The sequence below is a fragment of the Ahaetulla prasina genome, chromosome 18, assembly GCF_028640845.1.
Source record: "Ahaetulla prasina isolate Xishuangbanna chromosome 18, ASM2864084v1, whole genome shotgun sequence".
In the NCBI taxonomy this organism is placed as follows: domain Eukaryota; kingdom Metazoa; phylum Chordata; class Lepidosauria; order Squamata; family Colubridae; genus Ahaetulla; species Ahaetulla prasina.
Window position 1 is genome coordinate 2,514,995 of NC_080556.1, and position 26,032 is coordinate 2,541,026.

General features: G+C 46.2%; 2 protein-coding genes across 5 annotated transcripts in view; one reads left to right on the plus strand and one right to left on the minus strand.

Annotated features, from left to right (window-relative positions):
• The window catches only part of TP73 (tumor protein p73), a 28,115-nt gene extending 4,348 nt beyond the window's left edge, over nt 1-23,767 (minus strand). The window contains exons 1-8 of one of the 2 annotated variants that reach the window (XM_058161091.1): nt 23,387-23,767; nt 6,874-7,060; nt 5,687-5,802; nt 3,705-3,814; nt 2,808-2,950; nt 2,353-2,441; nt 1,896-2,020; nt 400-554 (exon numbers count right to left, since the gene is read on the minus strand). In XM_058161091.1, the coding sequence (XP_058017074.1) occupies nt 400-554; nt 1,896-2,020; nt 2,353-2,441; nt 2,808-2,950; nt 3,705-3,814; nt 5,687-5,802; nt 6,874-7,060; nt 23,387-23,611 (1,150 nt within the window). In that variant the 5' untranslated portion in view covers nt 23,612-23,767. The remainder of the gene's footprint in view (nt 1-399; nt 555-1,895; nt 2,021-2,352; nt 2,442-2,807; nt 2,951-3,704; nt 3,815-5,686; nt 5,803-6,873; nt 7,061-23,386) is intronic. The other variant, XM_058161092.1, reaches the window with a different exon arrangement.
• WRAP73 (WD repeat containing, antisense to TP73) overlaps nt 22,838-26,032 on the plus strand; it is a 51,574-nt gene continuing 48,379 nt past the window's right edge. For all 3 annotated transcript variants that reach the window (XM_058161094.1, XM_058161097.1, XM_058161098.1), the window contains exon 1: nt 22,838-23,058. The gene's annotated coding sequence lies outside the window, so the exon portion shown is untranslated. The remainder of the gene's footprint in view (nt 23,059-26,032) is intronic.

Here is a 26,032-nt window from a genome sequence, read left to right on the forward strand (position 1 = left end):
TTCCTGACCCCCCTCCCCCATTGACTTGGCTTGTCAAGAAGGTCGCAAATGGGAATCACGTAACACAGACACCCCTCCGGGACCCTACACTGTCACAAATACGAGTCAGTTGTGCCAAGCGTCCAAATTTTGGGGTCATGTGACCGCGGGGAGTCTGCGGCAGTTGTAAATGTGACAAACGGCCGTAAGTCGCTTTTTTCAGGGCCGTTAAGTAACTTCGAACAGCCGCCGTTGCAAGTCAAGAACTACCTGTGCTCGTAGAAGGGATGGAAGGGACCAGAAACTCAACGACAACCTGAAACGGGTTGGGTTCAACCGACACGGATTCCTTGAAATGATCAGCAGGGCAGGTAGTGAAATAAGTGATGGGGATACCTTTGAGAGGGGGAGGGGTCTTACCCATGGGCCCCAGGTTTGGCCCCGCGCCAGGCCCCTGCTGAAGGGGCTGTCCCACCAGCTGGTTCACGGAGGGTAGCTTGTTGATGCCTCCTAAATGAAGCTTATTCACGGGGGACAAAACCGGGCCGTAGGACGATGGAGAATGGAGGTGCGTCCTGTGGGCGAGAGGAGCAGAGAGTGAGCCCAAAACATGCCAGGGGGCGCCGGGCCAAGGTGGTGCCCTCCCTGCAGGTTAGAGAGAGCTGTGCCCGTCCTCGACAAAAACCAATGTGGAGAATCTGCTGTTATGTTTAAGCCAGGGATACGGGCAATTGATTTTTCCCAAGGGGGGCCACTTGAGGGCGCCAGTCGGCTGAAGGTTCTCCTGCCCCCTGCAGCCTGTTTTATTTCATTTCAGGGGTCCTTGGTGCTCCCTGACCTCAGTGATGTTCTTGCAGACGTTTTCATGACCCAACTAGGGAACATCAACAGAGCTAGGTTTGCAGAGAGAAAAGGGAGGGAGGGAGGGAGGAAGACTGTGAGGTCCTTGATGCTCTCGGAGCTTGGTTTTTTTTCCTTGCAGATTGTTGGAATTCGTTGTTGGAATGTATTTGTATGGAACAACTACAGTAGTATTCAGCCAGCAGATGGCAGTGTTTACAAGTTTGGATCTATGGTATATACTCTATGCTCTTTTGTTCTAAGTAAGAGTTTTCCTGTTACGGTTAAAATAGTTGAGCAGTAAAGCACATGGTGATTGTACTCTTTGCCCTGTGGTGCTATATATCAACAGAATTTCTAACACAGAGTTTCATGACCCAGCTAGATAACATCATCAGAGGTAGAATGGGAGTGGGTTTGCAGAGAGGGGGAGGAGGACGACTGTGGGGGTCCTTGGTGCTCTCTAAGCTTGGTGGTTTCCTTGCAGATATTTCATGATCCAATTAGGGAATATCTTAAGCGCTACCAATGCAAATCCCCCTCCCTCCTAGCACGGATGATATTCTCTAGTTGGGCCATGAAACATCTGCAAGAAAAACCCTTAAGCTCAGAGAGCACCAAGGACCCCTCTTTTCAAGTCTGACCTACACGCATTCTCCTTTATTGGTTATTTCCTGTCATTTCTAATTTCCAATTGACCTCACAACGACCGGACAGGGACAACCGAAGGCCCCAAGCTAGCCTTGGGGTCCATAAGATGCCCAGCTCCGTTTTAAGCCATTCTCGGCCACCGTCAATTCTTGAACTGCAGGATTTATACGACGCGGTTGAGTTTTGTAGGAGCAGCTGGACATGAAGTTCCCGATTCAAAGATCTGGGTGGGACAGGGCTCTGAGGCCACGGGTTGCCCACCCCTGTTTAGGAGAAGTGAACCCACAGAATAACACATGAGATTTCGGCCACCAGCAGGGTTCCCTCCTCCCTGTCAAGTTTTCATTGCATCGTTGCAACGAGGAGGCAGCGTTGACAAAGGACGGGGCGGGGTGGGGGGGAGGTGTTGTCTTCGCGGGACTCACTGTCGTTGCAGAAACTGCTGTTGCTGCTGTCGGTAAGAGTCGACCAACTGCTGGGGAACCAGCTCGACCAGCTCCAAACTTTCTTTGATCTTCATCAGCATCTCAAAGTTTTCCCGACCTCGAACCTGAGCGAAGGAGAAACCAGAGGGGACCGTTTGGATTTCCAGAGGAAGCAAATTATGGGGGGGAATCTAGTCCTGCTTTGCCGACTTTGGGACTGCAGCGCCCATCGGCCTCCGCCGGTGGTTGGAAAGACTGAGTTCCGGAGATGAAATTACCTGGAGTGAATTGCGGAGTCCCCAACTAAATATCTCTATAATTTTCAGGGTGTATGTGTGTGTGTGTGTGTATGTATGTATTTTAATGGTAAGAAACAGACTGCAAAGTTTTTTTTATTTAAAGACAAGACAAAACACGAATAACGGGATTTTTTTGGGGGAGCGAACTTACTACTTACAGGCACGTAATACGTTTCCTCCTCGCCGTGCCTCCGTTTCTTAACCCCGGCCCCCAATGCTGGGATGCTTTGCGGGTTCTGTTTGAAAGCTGGGAAGAATCATAGCATCACAGAAGGGAAGGGACCTCGGAGGTCATCTAGTCCAACCCCCTGCCAGGAATCCAAATTAAAGCTTGGAATCCTAGAAGGGAAGGGAACTTGGAGATCATCGAGTCCAACCCATGCCCAGGGGAGGAATCTAAACTAAGAATTGTAGACTGGAAGGGAAACCGGAGGTCATCGAGTCCAACCCACTAACACAGGGCGCAAATCCATTCCTACATGTTGGATGATTCAGTATCCTGGAAGGTTCACCCTTTAACCCTAAGCTGATGCTTTCTCCCCCATGATGGGACTCCATCTCCCATCTCCCTAACCAGCCTCAGAGGGTCAGGACCACCAATCCCAGAACTCACTCCTCTTATTGGGGTTTCCGTTCTTGGCGGCGTTTTCGTTCAAAGCTTGCTGTTCTCGGAAGTGATCTTCGTCGGCTTTCCGGTCTCGTCCGGGACAGGCACAGATCCGGCCTTCGAACGATCGGCGGCCCAAGACTTGTCCGCTAGGGGAAAACAACAGCACAGGTAGCCCTCGACTTACGATCCATCAATTGAACACCAAATTCCCATCGCAAAGTGAGACATTTGTTAAGCGGGTTTTGCTCCATTTTACGCCCTTCATTCTTGCCACGATTGTTACTAACTCCAGGCTGCTTGGAGTTGGGGTTTTTAACGGCCACGCGAGAGAACCAGTTTCGTGTCACGGTGACGACACCCGGCTAGAAACTGTTCGAATCTCGTCTTGGGAACGAAGCCAGCTGGATGACGTTGAGCCAGCCACTCTCATCTCAGCCCTAGGAAGGAGGCAACGGCAAACCGCTTCTGAAAAATACCTTGCCAAGAAAGCCACACTGTCCGAAAATTGGACACGATTAAAAAAAAACAAAACCGCCATGCAAATCGTGCCGTGTTCGAGACGACCCGAAATATCCTCAATCAGCTTGGTGAAGTTTCTAAAACTTTTACAAGGATCAAACAATTTTTCCAGTTCAGGTGGAAAGCAAAAATTGCAAAATTCTCACGGGGTAGGGAGTCCCCAAATTCTCTAAAATCTCCTGTACGAGCATCTCAAAAAAAAAACACAAAAAAACCTGAACAGGACCGGCAAAGATTCGTTGGTGAGAATCTCGCTCGTATCGGCTCCCGTTTCAACCCCGGGATTCATTCACGGCGCTCGGGTTCTAATCTCAACAACCGACCTTGCAGAGCGGGACTCCAGAGGAGCCCCGAAGGGGGCGCCCACGCGGCTGAACTCACTCTCTCGTCTCCAGCGTGATGATGATTAAAATCGGTCTCCGGTTCATGCCTCCCACACAGCTGCTGTTACACATGAAGTTGTACAGGATGGTGGTGAATTCGGTGCCCACCTTGACGAGACAAAACAGAAGAGCGGTTCGTTTTCCAAACAAACAAAGGGCGGAATTCGTAAGCTACGTCTTCTGACCCAGGTCTCCAAACACGACAAATCCTCTGTAGTTGAAGCAACGATTCCTTTATTAGGAGCGCCGGCAGCTCCAGCAAAATTTTCTCTCTCACTGCGGGCTAACAAGTCTGTCCGGCAGGGAGGTGAATAGTTGTCTGCCACACCTATTCATCTCCGTCCTCTGCCTTTTATCCCAAGTGGGTGGGGCTTTGCTATCAGCGGTGGCTCTTCCGTCCCAAGGACCGGCCCATAGATTTCCACTGCTCTCCTCTCCTCTGCCTTCTGTGCATCAGGCACTGGACCCGGCTGTTCTTCCTCTTCCTCATCAGCCAACTCCAGACCTGGGGGCTGTTGACTCTCCATCTGAGAGTGGACGGACAGCCCAGGCTCCACCTCTCTCTCTCTCTCTCTCTCTCTCCTTTCCTCCCTCCCTCCTTCTCTCTCTCTCTCTGCCAGCTCCATTCCCTCTTCCCCCTCGGAGCTCACAGGTTGCTCTGATGCTGACCTGGACTCCCATGCCGCCGCCTCATCTGATTCAGCTACTGGAGGGGCCGGCAGCCGACAGACCACAACACTATGGGCCACACACTCCCTGCCATGGCAAGTCGGGGTCCCGTGTCAGCATCACCTCCCATCGCCCCCCACCCCCACAGTCTAAAAAGTGCTGCCGTAGGAGAGGAATACAAAATGATGGTGCGATTCTCGAATTCAACATTCGGCTTTTGTTTTTACCGGTAGCCCTCGCCTTACGACTGGCCACTTAGCAAAGGTTCGAACTTACGACGGGCCCCGGAAAAAGCGACTCATGAGTCAGATTCGATTCACGGGAGCATGTTTTTGGGGGGGGGGTTTGGCAACTGGCCTGCGTGTAAGGCGGTTTGCGGCATCCCGCAGTCCCGTCAGCGTTCTATGGATGACGGTTTTGCCAGCAAAAGACGCCCCCTAGCGAACAACGGGTTTGTGTAACGACCACAGCGTTTGCTTAGCGGCCATCGCAAAAAAAAAAAAAAGTCGTAAATTCGGATGCGGTCATGTAGCGACCAACCGTGTGACCATCATGACTTAGGACCAAAACTGCAGGATGAATTACAGTCATAAATCGAGGACTATCTGTGTACCAAACCCAATGTCTGGGGAGTCCAGCAGGGGGCGCACTTAGCCAATGTTGGCTGGTCTTTTTTTAAAAAAAAATAAATTCTCAGATCTTGCAAGATAAAGAGAACTCTTATTTATTGTTATTTGAGATTTTTCTGGCCAAAAATATGAAATTTTTTTCGGTTGTTGTAAAATCCATCTAAAACTTGACTCCCACTGAGATGGGCACCTCCGTAACTTTTCTGGGCCACAACACACAAGAAAATCACCTTGGCTATCTTGTGGCTTTTTTCACTCCCAGTCTCCCTTCCAACTCCTCACCCAGCCTGACCCTGCTTAGCTTGCAGCCCCTTTTAATGGAGACCCTGCAGACTTGGCTGCAGTTACTCAGACGGCCACCAGATGGCGGCAGATTTGTTCTCTTTAATCTTTATTACTGCCTGCGAAGAAATCAATTCCGCCAATGAAAATTAACCCCGTAATGGAAATTTTGGCTCAATATCGGAAGGGGTGGGTGGGAAAAGGGCTCAGCCTTCACTTCTTTTGATGCAATAAGTTTGCAAGAATAATTTCCTGAAAGCGCCACTTTCCCAGCCCCGAGCAATGCCAATTCTTTTTCCCACCTGAACCTTCAAGAGGACTAGCACCTTTGGCAGCCCGGCAGGGGCACAAAAAGGAGCAAAGCAAAGGAGCCCATAACTTTGCAGACTTGACACCTCACCTGGGGGGACTCGTAAGGGACCATGACGCTCTGCCTTCCCGTCACCGGGTCATCGACATACTGGGAGAGGTTATTGCCTTCCACGCGGATCAAATGGCTGGCGGGCGCCGAGAGGCCTAGAAAAACAAGAAAATTGTTTTAACTGCAAAGTTGCAGATTTGAGCAACGAAATTGCATTGCAGAAGAAGAAGAAGGAAAAATGTCAAAATTATCTGGATTCATTCACGCTGGATGCGCAAAACCGCGAGAAGTGGTTGCTTTCAGCTCTACTGCCTCTGTCCATGGAGGCTCCATCCAGGGGCAGGAGCAGCCACTACGGAAAATTCTTCCGAGGCAAACCTTTTTCCTATCGTAATATTATTATGAATATTAACATCTCGTCGGGTATAATCTCTCTTTTTTCCCCATGTCTCTTTCCGGGATTGCAAGATATTCTTTGCTAAAAAACGGCGAATGTGTCCCTCGCTCCTCGTTTTATAACAGGGGACAGATACCGTTCGTTTAGTGACCGCCTGAAGTTACGACAGCCCAGAAAAAAGTGACTTACGACCGTTTTTCACAGTTATAACTTTTGTATCACATGATCGAAATTCGGACATCTGGCCACTCATATTTATGATGGTCATATTTATCACATTGTTATCGACTCATCCATCAATCATGATTGAGCAGTCAATCCATCCATCAATCAATGAATCAAATTCCCCAAGGGAAATATTGTAAGGGATTTTTTTTTTAATAGGACGAATTTAGACAAAACAACAACAACCCATCCCAAAGTCTTAAGACGTTTAATGAGGCAGATAACCAGAAGCCTCTTAGAGTGGTACGGTGGTCTAGAGGTGGAGCTCTCGCCTCACAATCGGGAGGCTGTGAGTTCGATCCTAGGTAGAGGCAAATATTTCTCTCTCTCTGGGCACAATGAGAAATATATCTGCTGAACAAAACTCCGCATTGGCGACAGGAAGGGCATCCGGCCAGTAAAACATTCTGCTAGCTCCATTCAGTTGCCCAGACTCCATCCACACAAGTGATGATGGGGTAGTTAAAAGATGATGATGATGATAAGCAGAAGACTCTTCTGCGGGACGTAAAAAACGCATTCAGAGAAGCTAAGAGCCGAGTTCGAGATAAGACCAAAGAGAGCCGAGGTCGAGAGATAAAGGATAAAGGAAAAAAAATCGCACCGTCGTTGAAATCGCGTCCGAGCTCGTGATTCGGGCACCGCTTGACCACTTCGGTTACGTGTTCGGCCTTCTTGTATACCGGCATGGCTCGGATGACCGTCCCGGGTGGGGGAGGCGTGGAGACTTTAATCTGGATCGGACACGTCTTTGCAATTTGACAGTAGAGTTTCTTCAGCAGAGGCGAATACTGGAAATCAGAATAAAATTCACATTAAGAGAAGGACCAGGGGAGACAGGAGAGCGTCTTCCAATATTTGAGGGGCTGCCCCAGAGAGGAGGAAGGGGGTCCAGCTATTTTCCAAGGCACCCGAAGGCCAGACAAGGAACAATGGATGGAAACTGACCAAGGAGAGATTCAACCTGGAAATAAGGAGAAATTTTCTGACAGTGAGAAACAATCAACCCATGGAACAGAAGTTGCCTTTGGAAGTTGTGGGAGCTTCATCACTGGAGGCTTTCAAGAAGAGACCGGACTGCCATCTGTCAGAAATGGTGAAGGGTCTCCTGCTTGTGGGGGGGTTGGACTAGATGACCTGCAAGGTCCCTTCCAACTCTGTTATTATTCTGTTATTCAGAAATTGTAGGAGGCTTTCAAGAAGAGACTGGACTGCCCTCTGTCAGAAATGGTGTAGGAGTCTCCTGCTTGGGGGGTGGGGTTGGACTAGATGACCTACAAGGTCCCTTCTGACTCCTGTATCTAATTAATTCACCAAGACCTATTCATTTCTCCAGTCTGCAATCTCTCCAGTCCCATTTTTCCATTATTTTTCATTATGATTAGGATTAGGATTAGGATTAGGATTAGGATTATTATTATTATTATTATTATTATTATTATTATTATTATTATTATTATTATTATTATTATTATTTACAGTTTCTTCTCATGACTCATTTTTCTCTAGCATGCACTCTTCAAAAATTTAACCTTTCAGGCTTCGGGTTGAAGCAATTGGGCCATTAAAAGCAACAATTCCAGTCCTTGCAAATCGCCGCAACTCAAAAAGGGCTGCCCCCTGCAGGGTGTGAGCCACACTTAGCGGTGTGGAGATGTTTCATGTTTCTAGTCCTCATTGTGAAAAGTTTTGCGCTTCTAGTCCTCGGCGCTAAGCTTCGCAACCGGCCCTTGGAAAAGCGTCTGCCCAAAGCATATTTCGGCTTTTAAACCCTTTAAAAATATAAATATTCTTGTGGGCATGCTTCAAAGCGGATGAATTTTAGATTGTTTCGATCGAATTAAACTAATTGGGCGGCGGAAATTGGACGGCTACACACACACACACACACACAAACACACAGTGCAGCCCGTGCAAAATTTTAAATCGCAGCTTGCTTTTAAAGGACAATTTTCCAGGCTTTCAAAATTTCCTTGGGATTATTATCAGTTAAGCTATGGCTCGAGGGAGCCTGCGGTGGGGAAAATCCAACTTCTCTTTTCCGAATTCATCCAGATGTCAAAAACTTTGCCAATGTGGATTTATTCCCGTCAACCTGTCAGAATGTGGCATTAGTGCGTCCCATCTGGAATAATTGCTATCACAAAAGCTTCATTATCGGCTCATCGTCCTAAAGCCGGGTTCCTTTTCGGTTCATTCGTTCGCCAAAAAAATAAAAAAATAAAATTGACTTTGCGACAAGAGAGAAACAGGGCTCTGCGTTCGAAACGCTTCTCAAGGAACATCTGGAGCAAACCTAGCGCAAAGACAAAGAGAAGGACAGCTATAGAACTCGAGTAAAGAAACCCAAAGGGATTCCTGGACTTAGCCACCGTTCGTTTTAGTGACATGGTTGTACTCCGTGAAGAGAAAGAGAACAGGGTGTTATGACTCACAATATGACCCCACTGTGTCTCTCCGGGACAACTTATCCTTGTAGCTTAGCGGGCGGGGATTGGCAATTTTGGTTAAGTGAAGGGTTGCACAACCTTTGCAATGTTAAGACGGGGAGGGGGGGAGTTAAACTTCCAAAAGGAGGGAGGGAGGAAGGATTGGAAGGGAAGGAGGGAAGGAAGAAAGGGAGGAAGGAGAGAGAGAGAAAAAGGAGATGGGGAAGGGAAGGATGGAAGGTAGGAAGGAAGAAGAGGGAGGAAAGAAAGAAAAAGGAAGGAAGGAAACGGAAGGGAGAGAAGGATGGAAGGCAAGAAAGAAGGAGGAAGAGAGGGAAGGGAGGGAGGGAGAGATGGAGGGAGACAGGAAGAAAGGGAGGGAAGGAGAGTGTAAGAAAGGAAGGAGAGAGAGAGGATGGAAAGGAAGGAAGTGGGGATAAAGGAAGAAGGAGATGGGGAAGAGAGGAGGGAAGAATGGAAGGCAGGAAGGAAGAAGAGGGAGGAAAAGAAGAAAGAGAAGAAGAGACGAAGGGAGACGGGAAGAAAGGGAGGTGGAGGAGAGTGTAAGAAAGGAAGGAGAGAGAGAGAGGATGGAAAGGAAGGAAGGAAGAGGGATGAAGGAAGATGGAGGATGGAGGATGGAGAGAAAAGGGAGATGGGGAAGAGAGAGAGGGAGGAAGAGGAAGGATTCGAAGGGAAGGAGGAAGGAAGGAAGGAGAGAAAAGGGAGATGGGGAAGGAAGAAAGGGAGGGAGGGAGGGAAGCAGAAAGGAAGGAAATCAGGAAAGGAAGGGAGGAAGAGAGGGAAGGAAGGAAGGGAGATGAAGGAAGGAGAGAGGAAGAAAGGGAGGTGGAGGAGAGTGTAAGAAACAAAGGAAGGAGAGGGAGGGAGGGAGGAAGGAAAGGAAAGGAAAGGAAAGGGAAGGAAGGAAGGAAGGGAAAAAAAAGAAGGAAGACTGACACAAACCATGGTTGGGCCAAGCAATTTCCTCCAGCCAGCCAGCCAGCCAGTTTAGGTGAGGGGGAGTCAGAGTGCCCGCTCTGGGACCCACCCTCCACCCTCTTGGCCTTCCAGCTGAAGACAAGGTAGCCCTTGACTCAGGGCAAAGTGGGCACCAGTTGGCGGGACCCACCCAGCCATGCAGCTCCCGACGCCTCTCCCCACCCTTGGCTTCTCCATTGGGGAGTGAGTGAATTGGGGGGGGGGTTTGAGAGCATGGCTCAGCATGCCCGGGCGTCAGGGCAAGCCTTGCCATGCCAAGCATTCTGCCCGCTTCCCGCGAAAAGGCCAGGCCCGTGCCAAGGCGCAGTGTGTTCCCCCCCCCCACTCCGACATGCTCGGAAATCCCTGGATCCAAAGATCACCTCATCCCCCAAACTCCACAGGTATGTTTTGACGCCAAAGCGCCTCCTGCCCAAACACGCCACCTCGCTCTCTCTCTCTCTCTCTCTCTCTTTGCCAGCGGTTCCCATTGGGGGGAGGATGATGGGAGTTGGAGTTGGCAAGATGCAGGAGAAGAAGGGATGGATGAACCAAAGGCAGGAAAGAGGGAGGGAGAGGAAGGATTGGAAGGGAGGGAGGAAAAGAGAGATGGGGAAGGAAGGAAGGAAGGAAGGAAAGAGCAAAGAAAAGAAGAAGAGGGAAGAAAGGAAAGAGAGGGAGGGAGGTGAGAGTGAGGTAGGGAAGGGAAAGGATGGATGGATGGATGGATGGATGGATGGATGGATGGATGGATGGATGGATGGATGGATGGACCAAAGGCAGGAGGGAGGGGAAGGATTGGAAGGGAGGGGAGGAAGAAAGGGAGGGAGGCAAAGGGCGATGGGGAAGGAAGGAAGGAAGGGGAGGGAGGGGAAAGGATGGATGTACCAAAGAAGAAAGAAAGAGACAGAGAGAAAGAAGGAAAAAAGAAAGAAGGAAAGAAAGAAAAAGAAAGGCAGACAGGCAGGTGAGAGCAAGGAAGGAAACGAGAGGGAGCGAAAGGATGGATGGACCAAAGGAAGGAGAGTAAGAGTGATGGATGGATGGATGAATGGATGGAAGGAAGGAGAGCGAGAAAAGACAGAAGGGAATAAAAGTGGATAGATGCATAGAAGAGCAAGAAACGATGAATGAATGAAAAATTAGAGGCATTTTCCCTCCTAACCATCAACAAAGACTTCACAAGAAAACAAATGCTTCAAAATCCATGCAAAATCCATGCATTTAAACAACAACAACAACCCTGCAGTCTGTTGATAGATAGATGCTAGATAGATAGATAGATAGATAGAGAGATAGATAGAGAGATAGAGAGATAGAGAGATAGAGAGATAGATAGATAGATAGAAATGGTTAGATAGATATGGTTGGATAGATAGGTAGGTAGGTAGGTAGATACAAAATTAATATACATATCTGTATACGTATAATATGTAGATATACATGTTTATGTGTTTAGATTTGCAATATTTATAACCCTCTGCATGGATTCCAGGTGGGGTACTTTTTCTATTCTCCTAGCTGGAAGGGATCTCAGAAGTCATCTACTCTGACCCCTTGCCCAGTGCACGTATCCTCCTGTACATTCCCTCCAAATAATCTTGATCTTGGCTGGTATCGTAGCATCATGGCTAGATAAAATTACTTGTGTTGTGTGGTTTATCAGCCAGGGTTTCCACCTTGACATGCTTATCTGAGCAACAGCTGATCATGGTTGATTGATTGATCAGGGTGCAGAAACCCTGGCTTAGGGCATCGCGTGAACTTTAACCTACAAGGTGGCTTGTTTATGGCTAGGCTGGCTTTGCTTCCCAGAAAGGAGACCGACCGTCTTCCTGGGAAAGGAGGCAACCCCCCCCACCTCAAAAAAAAAAACCCACAAAAAAAAACCCCACAAAAAACAAAACAAAGAAGTGAGGAGGTTTTTCTGTGCATGTTGGTTTGTTCTGCCATGTTGGGACAAGAACAGCGGCGAGAAGCCCGGGGCTATGGCAGCCATCGTCCCACGCAGATGAGCTTCCGCCTCTGTCAAGCCCCAACAGCTCCCGCCAGGCCGCCCCAGAGAGGGTGATGGCAACAGCCCCTGGGGATGAGGGACGGGGGGGGGGGCACACCTGCCAAGGGTACCTTTTTCTCTGGAAGCCAGGCAGGACTGGCAGGGGAATCGGGGGGGGGCGGGTAGTTGGGCCCACCAGACGGGCATCTGCCCTGTTCTTTAAATTGAGACCTTCCTTCCCTCTTTCCTCCCTCCCTCCCTCCCTCCCTCCCTCCCTTCTTTCCTTCCTTCCTTCCTGGCTCTTCTTTCCCCCAATCTTCATTCTTTCCTTCTTTCTTTCCTCCCTCCCTCCACTTTCTATTTCCTTCCTTCTTCCTTCCTTCGTTCCTTCCTTCCTTCCTTCCTTCCTTCCTTCCTTCCTTCCTTCCTGGCTCCTCCCTCCCCCTACTTTCCTTCCTTCTTTCCTTCCTTCCTTCCTTTCTTCCTTCCCCCAATCTCCTTCCTTCCTGGATCTTTCCTGGCTCTTCCTTCCCCCCTATCTTCCTTCCTTCCTTCCTTCCTTCCTTCCTTCCTTCCTTCCTTCCTTCCTTCCCCCCTCCCTTTCCTTCCTTCTCCTCTCCTCTCCTCCTCCCTCCCTCCTTCATAATTCATAATAACAGAGTTGGAAGGGACCTTGGAGGTCTTCTAGTCCAACCCCCTGCCCAGGCAGGAAACCCTACACCGTTTCAGACAAATGGTTATCCTACATTTTCTTAAAAATTGCCAGTGTTGGAGCATTCATAACTTCTGCAGGCAAGTTGTTCTCACAGTCAGGAAATTTCTCCTTAGTTCTAAGTTGCTTCTCTCCTTGATCAATTTCCACCCGTTGCTTCTTGCGGTCTATCGTCATTCAATTATTCCCTGTTATTGCTTTTATTTTATTATATAAAAGTGTGAGAGAAGGGGGAATATTAGTGTATATATACTTTTATATAATACACTCAGTTTATGTTCCAAAGAGGGTTGATTCCCGATTGTGCGGAAAGGCACAAACCTGGTGAGGTGGGGGGGGGGGGGACTGTGGGCGATTGTGTTTGTGTGTTGTTTGGGGAAGAGAAGCGGGGTGCCTGGGGCGTCCCATTTCCTTACCGCCTTTGTACAAGCAGCTGCAAGGAGTCCCCTCCGCAGGGCAGGCTCAGACACATTGCACGAGAAAGGTGCTAATAACACATATGCCGTCTCGCTCTGGCGTGTAGCGGCTTGCAAACCGCAAATACCGTTAACCGACTTGGCGAAATCTGTTCGGACACATCCAGGGAGTGAAGAGACAATGCCGGTCAATGCTCCCCTTCCTATTGTGGGGGGATCCTCCACTTACGACCGCTATGGATGGAGCCCCAAATTTCTATTGTTAAGGGAGGACATGGGTTCTGTGAATTTAACCGTTGGCTTTATTTGTGATAAAGGGTGAATCCTTTGGAATAAGGGTTTTAATCCTTATCGTTTTAGGAACAGAATAAGAACTGAATTTTTATTCTATTTATGAACAGTTTTGACTGGGATACAGGACACAGGGGAAAGAAGGAAGGAAGGAAGGAAGGAAGGAAGGAAGGAAGGAAGGAAGGAAGGAAGGAAAAAAGGAAGGAAGGAAGGAAGGAAGGAAGGAAAAAGAAAGAATAGAAAAAGGAATTAGGAGAGAGGGAGGGAGGGAGGGAGGAAGGAAGAGGAAAGAAGAAGAATAGAAAAAAATTAGGAGAAAGGAAGGCAAAAAGAAAGAATAGAAAAAGAAATTAGGAAGGAAGGAAGAAAAAAGAAAGAAGGAGACTAGAAAAAGAAATTAGGAGGGAGGAAGGAAAGAAGGAAGGAAGGAAGGAAGAGGAAAGAAGGAGAATAGAAAAAAATTAGGAGAAAGGAAGGCAAAAAGAAAGAAGAATAGAAAAAGAAATTAGGAAGGAAGGAAGGAAGAAGGATAGAAAAAGAAATTAGGAAGGAAAGAAGAGGAAAGGAGAATAGAAAAATTAGGAGGAAGGAAGGAATGAGAAAGAAGGAAAAGGAAAGAATAATAGAAAAAGAAATTAGGAAGGAAGGAAGAGGAAAGAAAGAGAATAGAAAAAGAAATTGGAAGGAAGGAAGGGAAGGGAAAGAAAGGAAGGAAGGAAAGAAAGGGGAAAGAAGGGGTATAGAAAAAGAAATTAGGAAGGAAGGAAGGAATACCACAGTTGGAAGGGACCTTGGAGGTCTTCTAGTCCAACCCCTGCTCAAGCAGAAGACCCTACTTAAGGCTGCTATTCTTGCCTTGAGCAGAGGGTTGGGCTAGAAGACCTCCAAGGTCCCTTCCAGCCCTAGGATCCCGCGTTCTAGGTTCTTTCATCTTATTGATAAAAGTCGCAAGACTCATGAAGGAATCATCGTTTCAGGAGACTTTTCTGTTCCTATTTCCAATCCGCCGGGATGCGAAAAAGTCTCGTCAGAGCTACAGATTCATTTTTGGTTTAAAAAAACAACAAACCACCAAATTTAGGAAGCCGGCTCCTTGCAGCTTGCTCCCCTTCCCACCGCTTCTGCAGACCCCCAAAACTGAAGCTGCCGGGCCCCCCCCTCCAGATGCCAATTAGACCAGATGGAGATGGGGTTCCCACCACCCCCGCAACCCCCCTCGGCCAGTTGCCAGGCCATCCGAGGGAACCTCACGACTGGAGAGATGGATTTGTGGGGAAAAAATATTAATTATCTCTCAGTTAGGAAAGGAGCAACAGCTGTGAGCAGTTCCTAACTCCAACATGCCCAAACCGGCAGCAGCCCCCCCAATTTTTGCACCGCTTGGCGTGCACCGTCATGCTGGGTGCCGCCGCAGCTGACCGATCGCCCGCTGGCAAAAATGAATCACAAGGCAGGAAAGGTGTGTGTGTTTGTGTGTGTGTCTTTGTGTGTGTGAAGTGGGAAGGAAGTTTTCCGGAGAAAACGTAGTGATGAGTTTTGTGTGTGTGTTTGTTTTTAAAAAAAAACAACCAGAAATCCTGACTGTGTGACTAGGGCAAAATATATCTATCTATCTATCTATCTATCTATCTATCTATCTATCTATCTATCTATCTATCTATCTATCTATCTATCTATCTATCTATCTATCTATCTATCTACCTACCTACCTACCTACCTACCTATCATCTCTCTCTCTCTCTCTCTCTCTCTATCTTATAATTATTATTATAAATATTATATACATACATACATACAAACACCCGCGAAAACCTCAGAAAACAAAAACCTCAGAAAATAAATATATACCAGCCATTTGGAAACCCGCCCTTATTGACAAACGAGTCCCTAACACGAGGAATGACACCAGACCCACACTCACGAGGTCCACACAGGATGTCACCACCGCACATCCACCCAGAAAGCAGACCCAAACCCACACTGATCATGAAGCACGACCAAGGACCAGAAGCCAGACCGCAGCTGCAACATTAGCCATTTCAAACCCCTCCAATCCATACATGCAGCAGACAGACACCCACTATGAAGATGTAGCACGACCACAAACACGAAGCCAAACAACAGCAATGCAGCTCACCAGCTCAAATCCCCCTGCAACTCAGACTAATCTGAGCACAACCAAGCCCCCACCCAAACAGGACACACCCCCATCCAATCAGAGCACAAAAAAACCCCATCCAATCAGAGCACAGCCAAGCTCCCACCCAATCAGTTCAAACCCCCACTAGCAGTTAAAAAGGAAGAAACAGCTGCGATCACACATTGCTCCCAGAAGCACGAAGCTGAAGCCTGAAGATGACGAATGAGACTTCGTCAAAACGTCGCCAAGACACTTCCAATTTTACGCGGGAGAAAACCCGAATAACCAAAGACCTACATATATATATATTTCCACCCACTTTCCTCACAGAGGACTAGAAGATTGGGCCAGACTGTGCATGGCTCTCGGGAAGTCTGGGCGATGCATTCGGCCAGGTTGGGATGTGAAGGTTCATGTCAAAAAGGAAAAAAAAAAGTCACAAGGATTGTGGGTTGTTGTTGTTGTTGTTTCTCCTTTTTAAATGCCAACGGGGCTTGGTTGTGGAAGTCATTCAAAGACTGGGCTTTTTAAATGCAATTTTTCCACCCAGTGTAAGCTGTTTTTTCAATGTTATCTAGCAGAATAAAATACACTGGACAACCCTTTGACTGGGATGGTCAAAGTGATGGCTAACTTTTTTGCTGTCGCGTGCCAAAAGTGTGGGGGGCATGCATGGGTGCCCACACCTATAATCCAATGCCCCCTGCTTTTGGCACGCGATAGTTACCGGTGAGCCAGGTAGGCCCGTTTTTTGCCCTCCCTCAGGCTCCAGAGACTTCCTTGGAGCCTGGGGAGGTCAAAAACGGCCTTCCCCTGACTGGAAGAAATGGATTGACTATATTCAAAACAGATATCAGACTAAGAGATATCAGACTGCCTTTGAATGAAGGACGTAATTTTTGATTTTAAAGGAGGAAGTCAAGATATGCGAAAGAGAAGGATTATAATTGTGTTATTTAATGTATGAATGTTAGTTTTTTGAACTATACCTTGTGTTTGCTCCGGGAAGTCTGGGGGAGGGGTTTGAGGAGGGGAGGGAGGGGATGGGGGAAGAAAAACTTATTTCTTTTTGTAAAACTTTTTAAATAATAATTTTAAAAAACGGCCTCTCCCCCCCCTCTAGAGGCCCTCCGGAGGCCCGAAACTGCCCGTTTCCAGACTTCCGGTGGGCTCAGAAGACCTGAAAATCAGCTGGCCAGCACATGCATATGTATTGGAGCTGAGCTAGGGCAACACTCGCATGGCCACAGACATGGCTCCACGTGCCACGTGTGGCACGCGTGCCATAGGTTCGCCATCACGGGTATATACAGGGTCTCCTGCCTTGAGCAGGGGGCTGGACTAGAAGACCTTTAAGGTGCCCGTTCTGGGTAGAATTTAAAAACAACAACAGAGGGAGGAAAAAAAATATATCCCGTAATTATCATTTAAACTGCGACGAAACTTTGTTGAGGAGGTGTGAATCTGCGTATTATGTACATTTTTTAAAAAATGGGTTGTTCTTACGCATTCACTGACCAAAGTTAGATGGTCGAATGTATAAATTTGATGAATAATTATTTTTTTTTAAAAAAACACTCATGCTTCTAATTCCATCCTTCACTTTGTAGGGCAAGGAATGCTTTGAGCATCTGAGCAGAGGGTTAGACTAGAAGATCTCCAAGGTCCCTTCCAACTCTTTCATTCTATTCTATTCTGTTCTGTTCTATTTAATGTCCATATTTTCTGTATTCTATTCTATTCTATTCTGCATTCTGTTCTATTTAGTCTCCATATTTTCTGCTATTCTATTCTATTCTATTCTATTCTATTCTATTCTATTCTATTCTATTCTGCATTCTGTTCTATTTAGTCTCCATATTTTCTGCTATTCTATTCTATTCTATTCTATTCTATTCTATTCTATTCTATTCTATTCTATTCTATTCTATTCTATTCTATTCTATTCTATTCTATTCTATTCTATTCTATTCTATTCTGCATTCTGTTCTATTTAGTCTCCATATTTTCTGCTATTCTATTCTATTCTATTCTATTCTATTCTATTCTATTCTGCATTCTGTTCTATTTAGTCTCCATATTTTCTGCTATTCTATTCTATTCTATTCTATTCTATTCTATTCTATTCTATTTTATTCTATTCTATTCTGCATTCTGTTCTATTTAGTCTCCATATTTTCTGCTATTCTATTCTATTCTATTCTATTCTATTCTATTCTATTCTATTCTATTCTATTCTATTTTATTCTATTCTATTCTGCATTCTGTTCTATTTAGTCTCCATATTTTCTGCTATTCTATTCTATTCTATTCTATTCTATTCTATTCTATTCTATTCTATCCTATTTTATTCTATTCTATTCTGCATTCTGTTCTATTTAGTTCCATATTTTCTGCTATTCTATTCTATTCTATTCTATTCTATTCTATTCTATTCTGCATTCTGTTCTATTTAGTCTCCATATTTTCTGCTATTCTATTCTATTCTATTCTATTCTATTCTATTCTATTCTATTCTATTCTATTTTATTCTATTCTATTCTGCATTCTGTTCTATTTAGTCTCCATATTTTCTGCTATTCTATTCTATTCTATTCTATTCTATTCTATTCTATTCTGCATTCTGTTCTATTTAGTCTCCATATTTTCTGCTATTCTATTCTATTCTATTCTATTCTATTCTATTCTATTCTATTCTATTTTATTCTATTCTATTCTGCATTCTGTTCTATTTAGTCTCCATATTTTCTGCTATTCTATTCTATTCTATTCTATTCTGCAAGGAAAAAGAAAATTGTGATTAAATACTTTGTGGGTGATGAGCTACATTTTTTGGATGGCTTGAAATTAGGAAGTGGTGGAGAGGCATTTGCAAACCGATTCCTAATCCTTCCGTCTGTTTTTTTGGGGGGGCGTCTCCTGGATCCGTCCTGGAGACCTCAAGAGGGGAAAAAATGATTTGGCAGAATAAGGAAGATGGAAGTTACTTTTTTTTTTTAAAATTTTCGTACGTGAGGATGAATCTGGCAAGAAAACACATTTTATCTAAAATCCTCCAGGGAGACATCTATTCCACCCTAAACACCGCTCCCAAATAATTGCAACTGGAAATGCTGAATATTTGGACGATATTCTGCAGTAACACAGGTTGTGAGTTCGATCCTAGGTAGAGGCAGATATTTTTCTCTCTCTGGGCACGATGAGAATATATCTGCTGGGGGGAAAAAACTCCACACTGGCGACAGGAAGGGCATCCGGCCATTCAATACTCTGCTAGCTCCATTCGGTTGCCCAGACTCCACCCCAATGCAAGGGATTATGGGGTCGTTAACAGGAGACGATTCTGCAGTAATACAGGTAGTCCTCGGGATACGACCGCAACTGAGCCCAAAACTTAGGTTGCTAAGTGAAACATTTGCTGAGTGAGTTTTTGCCTCATTTTACGAGCTTTCTGGACAGCGTTGTTAAGTGACTCGCCGCGGTTGTTAAATTAAGCATCTGAATTTTGATCACGTGAATGAATGGTAGGTTGCCTGTCTTTAGTCCTCCAAGGGAAAAAGTTGGAGAGAAAGACTGGCTGGAAAAGTTAGCCCATCTCTCACCTGAGTCAGGCCACCGACCTGGCAGGGCAGCCTTAAATTCCGCAAACACTGATTGGTCGTGGTGGACAAGCCACGCCCTCCCCTGCTTCCTACGTGGCCAATGGAGAAGGAGGGGGGTGATGTTATGAAGCCATGCCAGAATGCTTCTGCTGCAAAGGTTGCTGGGATATCAGGAGTCACCTGAAAAGCAGGTATGCCTCTAAACAGCAACAATTGATCCAGTTTATGGGATTAACCTGGTTTTATGGTGGGTCTGATGGTTATGGGAACAATCTCAACAAGTTAACTTGGTTTGCCCGATTTATTAAGCTCAGCTGGTAAACTTGGCTTGTCCAAATTACAAACTTCAAGTAAACCTGGTTTGTCCAACTTCCTAAGCTCAACTCGAAAAACTTAGTTTGCCTGACTTAAAAAGCTCAACTAGTAAACGTGATTTGTCCAATTTACAAAGCTCAACTAGTAAGCCTGGGTTCCCCAACTTCCTAAGCTGAATTAGTAAACTTGGTTTGTCCAACTTCCTAAGCTCAACTAGTAAACTTAGTTTGCCTGACTTAAAAAGCTCAACTAGTGAACGTGGTTTGTCCAATTTACAAAGCTCAAGTAGTAAACTTGGTTTGTCCAACTTCCTAAGCTCAACTAGTAAACTTAGTTTGCCTGACTTAAAAAGCTCAACTAGTAAACATGGTTTGTCCAATTTACAAAGCTCAGGTAGTAAGCCTGGGTTCCCCAACTTCCTAAGCTGAACTAGTAAACTTGGTCTGTCCAACTTCCTAAGCTCAACTCGTAAACTTAGTTTGCCTGACTTAAAAAGCTCAGCTAGTAAACCTGGTTTGTCCAATTTACAAAGCTCAAGTAGTAAGCCTGGTTTGCCCAACTTCCTAAGCTGAACTAGTAAACTTGGTTTGTCCAACTTCCTAAGCTCAACTCGAAAAACTTAGTTTGCCTGACTTAAAAAGCTCAACTAGTAAACTTAGTTTGTCGAATTTGCAAAGCTCAAGTAGTAAGCCTGGTTTGCCCAACTTCCTAAGCTCAACCAGTAAACTTGGTTTGTTCAATTTGTAAACTTTAGTTCCCCATCTTGCTAAGCTTAATTAGCTATTTGCAGCTTGATGAACTGATCCTCTGATTTGTTCTACCTCACAGCCAGAGAGAAACCTGTTCCAAGATGGGGACTGGATGATGGGGGGTCTACTTGGGAGTAAGGAAAGACCCTTCACACACCCCCGGCAGAGAAAAAGGAGGATTTGGTCAAAAAAAATGAGATGCAATATTTTGCTACATTTAATAGCTTCTAGTCCTTGAAACCAGACACAGAACTAAATATTAAAATAGTCGAATATTACAAGGCAGAATTATAATTATTTTTATGGATGAGCATCAAGGACACTATAATCAATTGCAGAGTTTGGGTGGAAAACACCTTGAGGTTTTAACCTTCGCAGGTTAAAAAAACAAACAAAAAAACTTTAGAATATATTAGGAATTTTTTTTTTCCTCCTTTGAAAAATACCCTCTTGAGTTTGAAGGCGGTTCCGCGCTCAAAAAATGGGCCTTTTAATCCAGAGCTGATGAAATATAGGCTTATTCCAAAATAAACCTGGGCCTGTTTTTATGTTTTCCAAATCTTGATGTTTATTTTATAATTTTGCTTCCCTGGCGTGAAAATTTACATACATACATACATATATTTTTAATAATAATAACAACAGAGTTGGAAGGGACCTTGAAGGCCTTCTAGTCCAACCCCCTGCCCAGGCAGGAAACCCTACACCATCTCAGACAGATGGTTATCCAACATTTACAATATATATTTATTGTAATTTATTTGGTGTATTTGAAATGGGTTCATAACCTCTTTATTTTATTTATTTATTTTGTCACAACAATATATGTATGACTGATGACTCTTGAACTGAATAATGAAGATTATCTTAAAATAGAGAGGAACTCCAGAGACCCTACAAGATCTTAATCTCTAGGGCAGGGGTCTCCAACCTTGGCAACTTTAAGCCCGGCAGACTTCAACTCCCAGAATTCCCCAATCAGCTTTGCTTTCTGGGAGTTGAAATCCTCCAGGCTTAAAGTTGCCGAGGTTGGAGACCCCTGCTCTAGGGCATCAGAAGGTAGTAACAGGTAGTAAATTTGTCAAAGAGAGAAGCAACCTAGAATTCAAGAGAAATTTCCTGATAGTGAGAACAATTAACCAGTGGAACGCCTTGCCACCAGAAGTTGTGGGCGCTCCATCAGTTGTGGAGGTCTTCAAGAAGAGATTGGAAAGCCATTTGTCTGGAATGGCATAGGGTCTCCTGCTTGAGCAGTAGAGGGTTGGACTAGAGGACCTCTGAGGTCCCTTCCAGGCCAGCTCTAGGATTCTATTTCTAATTCTCATAAAGGCCTCAACGGGTGAAATCTGTCCGTTTATGGGAGGTTTGTTTTAAATAAACCATCATACAACTTATGCATTACCAAGTATTAGCTGGCAAGTCACACACAAACACACACTGTAATCATTTACTGTAAAAATTATGTAAATTATTTACTGTAAAAAAAATTTAAAATAATTTTTAAATAGTTTAAAATAATTTTTTAAAAATTCCATAACAGTGAAAGGGCTTATTTTGAAACATACACACACACACACACAGACAGAGTGAAAGTCACTTAACAATGGTTGTGACTAACTTAACAACCGCCGCGGCCAAAAACTTCGTAAACCGGTGTCAAAAATCACTTCCCCGGTGTCTCGCTTAGCGACCGAAATGCGGGGGCTCCGTGGTCGTCGTAAGCCAAAGGACTATCTGTGATAGTAAAACCTCTGGAGCACCCTCGGCGTTGACGAAATCCCCGTCGGTCAATTGCGAAAAGGCAGCTTTGACTCGGAACGGCTGACATCCTTCGAGGACACTGTAATATTATTCAGCATCTGTCCAGCCCAGCAAAGACGCCAGAGGAGCCCCAACAATGCCAGATCCAGTCCGAACATCTGGATGACTCTGCGAGCCACTGTCTCTCTCTTTCTCTCTCTTTTTTTTAAAATTAATTCATTTTAAGGCTGTTAAATCCGCCCCTTTGCACCACAACTCCAAAAACAGGATTCAGAAAGTAGATTTTTTTTTCCTCCCCCCGCCCCACCCCCCCAGGTGTGGCTTTTGGGTAAAAGAAAGCACCAAGATATATATTTTTTTAAAGAAGTGGGTATCGATATGCAGGCTGCGAAGGAGAGGCAGCGAAGGAGTGTATTTACACACACACAAACACACACACAACTTACACAACACACCAGCCCCCCCTCCCCGAAGGTGAACCCTGGGAGAAGTTAACGGTAAATGCTATCCTCCCGTTTTTGTTTTTTAAGGGAAGATAATGCGGCAAACTCTTTCATTGCAGCTATCCGGATAAAATCTGTAAAATGGGTACAATGCTTTGAGTCTTTATCTGTTTTCCGAGCAATCAAGGTCGTGATGATGAGGGCGTCCCGGAAGGGATGGTCGCAACGCGAAAAGCCAAAACACTTAATCCACGTGCCAGGATCTTTGGCAGAGTAACCTACCCCACGCGGCTAACCGTGCGAGAAAACTTTTTAATTTTTTTCTTCACTTCTCTTTCTTTCTTTCTCCTTCCCCTTCCCCTTCTCTTTCTCCTCTCTTTCTTTCTCCTTTTTTCTCCTTTTTCTTCTTTCCCCTTCTCCTTCTCTCTCCTTCTTCTTTCTTCTTTCTCCTTCTCTTTCTCTCTCCTTCTCTTTACCCTTCTCCTCTCCTCCTTACTCCTTCTCTCTCCTTCCCTTTCTCTTTCTCCTTCTAATTCTTTCTCCTTCTTCTTTCTCCTTTTCCTTCTTTCCTCTTCTCCTTCTCTCTCCTTCTTCTTTCTCCTTCTTTCTCCTTTTCTTTCTTCTTCTCCTTCTTTCCCCTTCTCCTCCTCCTCTCTCCTTCTTTCTTCTTCTTTCTTCTTCTCTCTCCTTCCCTTCTCTTTCTCCTTCTAATTCTTTCTCCTTCCCTTCTCTTTCTCTTTCTCCTTCTTTCTCCTCCTTCTCTCTCCTTCTCCTTTCTCCTTCCCCTTCCCTCCTTCTTTCTCCTCCTTCTTCTTTTTCCTTCTCTCTCCTTCCCCTTCTCTTTCTCCTCTCCTTCTTTCTCCTTTCTTCTCTTCCTCCTTCTCCCCCATTCCTTTCTAGCACTGAGGATGTTACCTAGTTTGGTCATGAAACGCCTGCAAGAAAACAACTAAGGTCAGAGACTCCTGATAAATCTCTCTCTTTTTTTTTTTTGAGGGGGGGCTAATTTTGGAGAGAGCAACCTTAAAAGTCTCAGAGAGGTTGGCTGCGGACAGCTGGCCATCCGTTTTTGGAGGATGGGCTTGGTGGTGCCGGATTTTAGAACTCTGGACCAGGGTGGTTGGATTGAGGGGGGGGGAGGGATAGGGCAAAGAGCTCACCCCTATCCCACCTGGGGTGGCATTCCCGCCAGGAAAAGGAAGCCCACCGCCCACCCCAAAAAATACAAGACCCCTTCCAATACAACTTTGGAGCGAGCAAAGTAAAGAGACAGCCAACTTACCGTCCAGGTGGCCGACTTGGCCGTGCTGGATTGCTGGAAGGTGACCTCGAAGTGATGGGGCCCCGGGTAGTCGGTGTTGGAGGGGATGATGGGTGCCGGGGACATGGTGTCAAAGGTGGAGCTGGGCTGGGAGTAGGGCGAAAGCGTGGGGACATTAGCGATGTGCTCGGAGCTGTAAGGCGTGGAGGAGGAGGAGGCGGCTCGGCTGTCAGCGGTCTGATCCATGCTCCTGTTTAGCAAATTGTACTGGGACTGGGGTGGGGTGATGTGGGGGGGGGGGGAGAGGGAGGGTTGGGGAAGGGAGGGGGAGAGAAGAGAAGAAGAAGAAGAAGAGAAGTCACACTGCCACTTGCACAGACGAGGGGGAACCAGCGGCCCTGCTTTGGCAGCGAGCGTGCCCGAGTGTGCCCGTGCAAAGATGCGCCAGGTGTTAAGGAGAAACTCCTGCTACATACCTCGCTGGGGTCCTGCGGTGGAGGCTTTTTTTTTTTTTTTTTTTGCATTCCACCCCCTCCCCTTCAAAACAAGCCCACGCTTGCTCTCTGCCAGAGTTTCCTTTCTCTTTTCTTTTTTCTTTTCTTTTTTTTTTGCGTTTGCAAAGGGTGGAGAACGGTTGGCGAAGAGGGGACAGCTGGGTCCCCTGCTGGGCGGTGAAGGAGAGGGGGGCTGCGGGTGGGGAGGGGGTCTTGGAGGGTAGGCAGGGGCCCACTTCGGCGGTGGGGCGCAGGAGCTAGAGGATGGAGAGGGCTCGTGTAAGGCGGGAGGTTGGGGGAAGGACCAACGCACGAGAGGGGAAAAGTGGCCTTAAGGCGTTGAGCCTAAACTGACCGTGTAGGTTGCATGGATGGATGGATGGATGAATGGATGGGAGCAAGGAAGGAAGGAGGGAGGGAGGGGGGAAGGAAGGAGAGGAAGGAGGGAGAGAAAGGAAGAAGGGAGTGAGGGAAAGGAAGAATTGGAAAAGAAGAGGAAGGAAAGGGAGAGGGAGAGGGAGAGGAAAGAAGGAAGGAGGGAAGGAGGGAAAGGAATTGGAAAAGAAGAGGAAGGAAGAAGGAAGGAAAGAATGAAAGGAAGGAAGAGAAGGAAGGAGGAAAGGAAGAAGGAAGGAAGGAGAGAGGAAGGAAAGAATGAAAGGAAGGAAGGAGGGAAAGGAAGAAACGGAAAGGAAGAAGGGAGGGAGGGAAAGGAATAATTGGAAAAGAAGGAAGGAAGGAAGGAGAAAGAGGGAGAGGAAAGAAGGAAGGAGGGAAAGGAAGAGGGAAGGGAAGAGAAGGAAAGGAAAGGAAGAGGGAAGGAAAGGAGAAAGGAAGGAAAGGAGAGAGTGGAATGGAATGAAATGGAAAGAGGAAGGAAAGAAGAGGAAGGAGGGAGGGAGGGAGGGAGGAAGGAATGAAAGGAAGGAAGGAAGGAAGACACAGCCTTTCAGTGCATAGAATTAAGCCAACGCATCCTAAGGCCTTTTTCACCTGAGCTCTGAAGTCCCAGTGCAAATATTTTTCCTGCTCTGGGAAAGGCTGAGAGATTTGGAGGCTCATAAAACGGGGAGCTTGGGGGGTGAAGAACGAAGAAATTGGGGAGGGTGGTGGTGGGTGTCGACTTCGCCAACCTGAGCCTGTCCCGGCCTGCGTCTCACCTGACACTCAACCCCTCCTGGACTCCGATCTGCCCGTGGCAAGTTTGCACAAGTGGGTTGGAGCGTCCCCATCTTCCTGTGCTTCCTAGCCAAGATTCCCCCCCCCCCCGTGTTTATGGGCTTCGGTACTCCACTTCCCCAGAGAGGAGAACGAGGCCCCCTTCTCCCGGCATTCAATGACCCAACTGACCCAATCATTGGAATGACCCAATGACCACAATCTCCATGGTGCTTATCTTAAGCTGAGATTTATGGCCTCTAGAAAAACCAGGCCGGTAGCTAGGCACAAACCATCAAAGTAGGCTTATCAGGAGTTTTAATCTGGACTGTTGGGTTAAGCCCAGAGGAGTTACGGGGAGCAAATAACCATGGAAATTCAATTTATTGGGGTGAAAATACCCAGAGAAAGCTTAGCCACCCACACAATTTTATGGAGCAAAATATGCTGTATATAGCTACGACCTCATTCGTTTAATGACAGTTACCAAATGACCCCTTTTTCACACTTAACGACCGTTGCAGCACCGCCAAAGTCACCGGATCAAAATTCAGACGCTCGGCAAGCGACTCGTATTTATGACACGTGATTCCCCCATTTTTGCGACTAAGCAACTGTTTCGCTTAGTGACCGAAATTTGAGGGCTCCAACGTATGTTTTTTGTTGTTGTTGTTGTTGTTGTTTGGAAGCGTGGACCGGGAATAGACGAGGCGCAATATGACATGCGAAGTCAACCGATGCTGGTTTATTCCTTTATAACCATGATCCACCGAGCCTGGCGCTCTCAAGAGTCAAAAAATGAAGCGGATGAGCAGAACGCCGCTATCCAAGACCAGCCAGGAATTGCAAGTTGTGGAAAGCTGGGATTTACAGCTAAGCCTACAGATGGAGAGCTGGATTTTTTATATCGGCACCCCTGGGCTCTATCGTGCAATTATTATTATTATTATTATTATTATTAATTAAACTTATTTGCTGCTGTCAAGCGATTCTTAACAAGCTCTTAATAGTTTTC